The sequence below is a fragment of the Sphaeroforma arctica genome (genome assembly GCF_001186125.1).
Source record: "Sphaeroforma arctica JP610 unplaced genomic scaffold supercont1.315, whole genome shotgun sequence".
In the NCBI taxonomy this organism is placed as follows: Eukaryota; class Ichthyosporea; order Ichthyophonida; genus Sphaeroforma; species Sphaeroforma arctica.
The window spans coordinates 47816-51547 of record NW_014040243.1 but is presented as its reverse complement, the minus strand read 5'-3'; the positions used below and the strand labels follow the sequence as shown (position 1 = coordinate 51547).

Sequence of the window (3732 nt, the reverse complement as noted above, 5' to 3'; positions counted from 1 at the left end):
TATGTGTGTGTGTGTGTATAGATATATATATATATATATCTATATCTACTGCCTTCTTGCTGAAAATAACTGGATGTTATATCTGTGCCCACTCTTCAAGTTCACATCATGAGCTGTGGTGTTCGTTGTTTTACTCTCCATTTCTACACCAACACGTACTGTACACTTCACATGAGCGCAATAAGACTCAGAGCTGCTAGTATTCGCCAGAGATATTCTTAGTAAGCATATAGGTGTCAGTGATACTTGCAGTAAAAGTATACGTTACCTGCCACAGACCTTTGTGAGGACTCTATATTGCACCGACACAGAAACGCGTTTAATTACGTATGCACATTATTCATAATCGACAAACAGTGAGAGTAGAACAAAATTACCGGTTTGCTCTCTAATCCATACACAAACTTCAAACACCAACCATATTAGAGCCACTCCCTATTGCGTACGTAATATCTGTATATAAAAAACCTATTTTTATACATAGCAGTACTATTATCAAAGGTACTATATCCACATGCGTACATAACATTAGTAATATCGAAGGTACTATATCTGCATGTGTACATAGCAGTACTAATATCAAAGGTACTATATCTACATGCGTACATAACAGTTTTAATGTCAAAGGTACTATATCTGCATGTGTACATAGCAGCACTAATATTAAAGGTACTATATCTACATGCCTACATAACAGTATTAATATCAAAGGTACTATATCTGCATGTGTACATAGCAGTACTAATATCAAAGGTACTATATCTACATGCCTACATAACAGTATTAATACCAAAGGTACTATATCTGCATGTGTACATAGCAGTACTAATATCAAAGGTACTATATCTACATGCGTGCATAACAGTATTAATATCAAAGGTACTTTATCTGCATAGTTACATAACAGTACTAATATCAAAGGTACGATATCTGCATGTGTACAGAGCAGTACTAATATCAAGCGTACTATATCTGCATGTGCACATAACATTACTAATATCAAAGGTACTATATCTGCAAGTGTACATAGCAGTGCTAATATCAAGGGTACTATATCTGCATGTGTACATAACAGTACTAATATCAAAGGTACTTTATCTGCATGTGTACATAGCAGTACTAATGTCAACGTTACTAAAGCCGTACATGCAAAGTAACCTCCCATTATCTCATACACAAATACATATGATTGTCTTCACATCATAGTATACACATCAAAAGTACTAAAGGGGGTGGTGAACAGGACGGAGATGGGCAACCAGTAACACCCACAGACACAGATAAGGATTCTGGTACAGACCAAGACAATGAGGCAAAAGAGGGCCACCGAGATGCCCGGAATAGCGATAAACAGAACAAGGATAGTCCTAAACCTGATGACGAAGATACGGGTGCTGCTGGCCAGGAGACCAAGGGTAGGATATAGATATATATATATATGTATATATGTATACACACACACACACATATATATATATATATATATGTATGTATGTATGTATGGCCTTTGCTCAGTACATGGGTTTATAGTGTAGAGTGCATGTATGTCTTGTACATGCATCCATGTATAGTGCCGTACTTCTGAGGAAGACCTTGCTCAGTACATGTGTGTTATATACATACATGCATATAGTGTAGGATGTATGTGTGTTGTATTCATATATGCATATAGTGTAGAATGCATGTGTGTTATATACATATATGCATATAGTGTAGAGTGCATGTCTGTTATATACATACATGCATGTATTGTAGAGTACATGCGGGTAATGAACATACATCCATAGATATAGAGTGCATGTGTACATATATCCATGTAAAGTGCTGTACTTCTGAGGAAGTCTTTGCGCAGTATATGTGTGTCATGTACATACACGCATAAGATATACGAGTGCGTGCTTGTGACCTAAGACCTGTAAGTCGAGTTGGTGGAATGTACTTGAACTGAGTTTACAATCTCTTCTGGGGTAACTACTTGCACATTTAGTGCTCATTGCTGCACCTGCGATAGTTCGCATATGAGAGACATATAATCAGATACCTATCCGTCTTTCTCGCTTATACTAAACCCTAAAACCCTAAACCGTTAACCCTATATCACCCACAAACCGTACGCTCACCCCTACACTCCCAAACACATCACTTGAACGCAGCGGAATAGCACGTGCTAGTGGTGATGCCCGTCCGCCCTATAGGGTACACGTACACACACAACTACTGACGCACACGAACACACATTCTAACCCTAACACTCCTCACATCCACACCATATGAGCACACATCCTATCCCTAACACTGCTCACATCCGCACCCCTCCCCCCCTTCTCTGCCACAGCCAAACACCCGTACGTGCACACGTACGACCACAACCACACCACCGGCCCCGACAGACTCATACGTGACGAGAGCTATGTGCTCAAGGCTACCAGCACAAAGATAGTCCTCACAGCACCCACTCCCAGCGGACTGTTCTATGGCATTCAGACACTCCGACAGCTGCTGCCGGTCAGTGCACTGGAGACGACGTATGCACACCGCACGTCTATTGACGACAGCGTCAACGCCATCTCATCGCCTGAGTATGTGAGTGTGTGAGTTATAAGTGAGTATGTGTGTCAGTGTGTATGGGTGTGGGTGTGGATGTGGGTGCAAGTGAGTGTGCCTGTATGTTTGTATGTTTGTATGCGTGAATAAGTGAATGTGCCGGTATGCATGTATGTTTGTATGTGTGTGTGCCGGTTTGCATGTATGTTTGTAAGTGTGTGTGCCTGTATGCATTTATGCATATATGCGAGAGGGTCTGTATTCATGTATTCGTGTATGCATATATGTGTGTGTGTGCTTGTATGCATGAACTACAAATTACTTGAGTTCTCACACGTACAATACACGCACAGCTATGCCATTCCCTGTGTGATCATTCGTGATGCTCCAGCCTTCCACTACCGTGGTGCTCACTTGGACGTGGCACGGCACATGACAGATGTACCGAACATCAAGCGCTTCATCGATCTCATGGCCTTTCATAAGCTCAATGTGCTGCATCTACAACTCACCGACGATCAAGGTGTGTCAGACATGTGTGTGTGTGTGTGTGTATATGCTATATATATGTGTGTGTGGCTGTGTGTGTGTGTTTCATTGGTCTCATGGTTTTTCATAAACTCAATGTGCTGTTATTGTGTATAGGAATTGCTACATGCATACATGAATACATACTGTATATAGGAACAACTAGTACTGTATGTAGGAACTACTAGTACTGTATATAGGGAATACTAGTATTGTATGTAGGAACTACTAGTATTGTATGTAGGAACTACTAATAATGTATATAGGAACTACTATTACTGTATATAGGAACTACTAGTACTGTATATAATAACTACTAGCACACTCGAGGGGCGTACACACAATTGCCAGAGCAAGTCAATTAGACATACTAAGTAGGCTCTCACATCTGTCTACTTGTACACTATCCTTGTTTATGATTACATATACGTTCGCAGGCTGGCGATTCGAGGTCAAATCGCACCCGAAACTGCACCAGATAGGTGCGGTCCGAAATGAAACGGAGGGGGACGGCAAGAGATACGATGGATACCTGACACAGGAGGAGTGCAAAGATCTGGTAGCCTATGCCAAGACTCGACAAGTGCACATACTCCCCGAAATAGGTATAAAGTACAACGGTTTTTTTATTACTTATATATATATATATATATATATATC

General features: G+C 40.6%; 1 protein-coding gene across 1 annotated transcript; it reads left to right on the top strand.

Moving 5' to 3' along the window:
- Window positions 1–1146: 1146 nt before the first annotated feature.
- SARC_05117 (hypothetical protein) lies at window positions 1147–3677 on the top strand (the record flags this gene model as incomplete). Its single annotated transcript, XM_014301025.1, has 6 exons — window positions 1147–1153; window positions 1230–1415; window positions 2336–2579; window positions 2898–3067; window positions 3510–3631; window positions 3657–3677. The coding sequence occupies 6 exons, from the start codon at window positions 1147–1149 to the stop codon at window positions 3675–3677; spliced, it is 750 nt and encodes a 249-aa protein (XP_014156500.1).
- Between the last annotated feature and the right edge of the window lie 55 nt (window positions 3678–3732).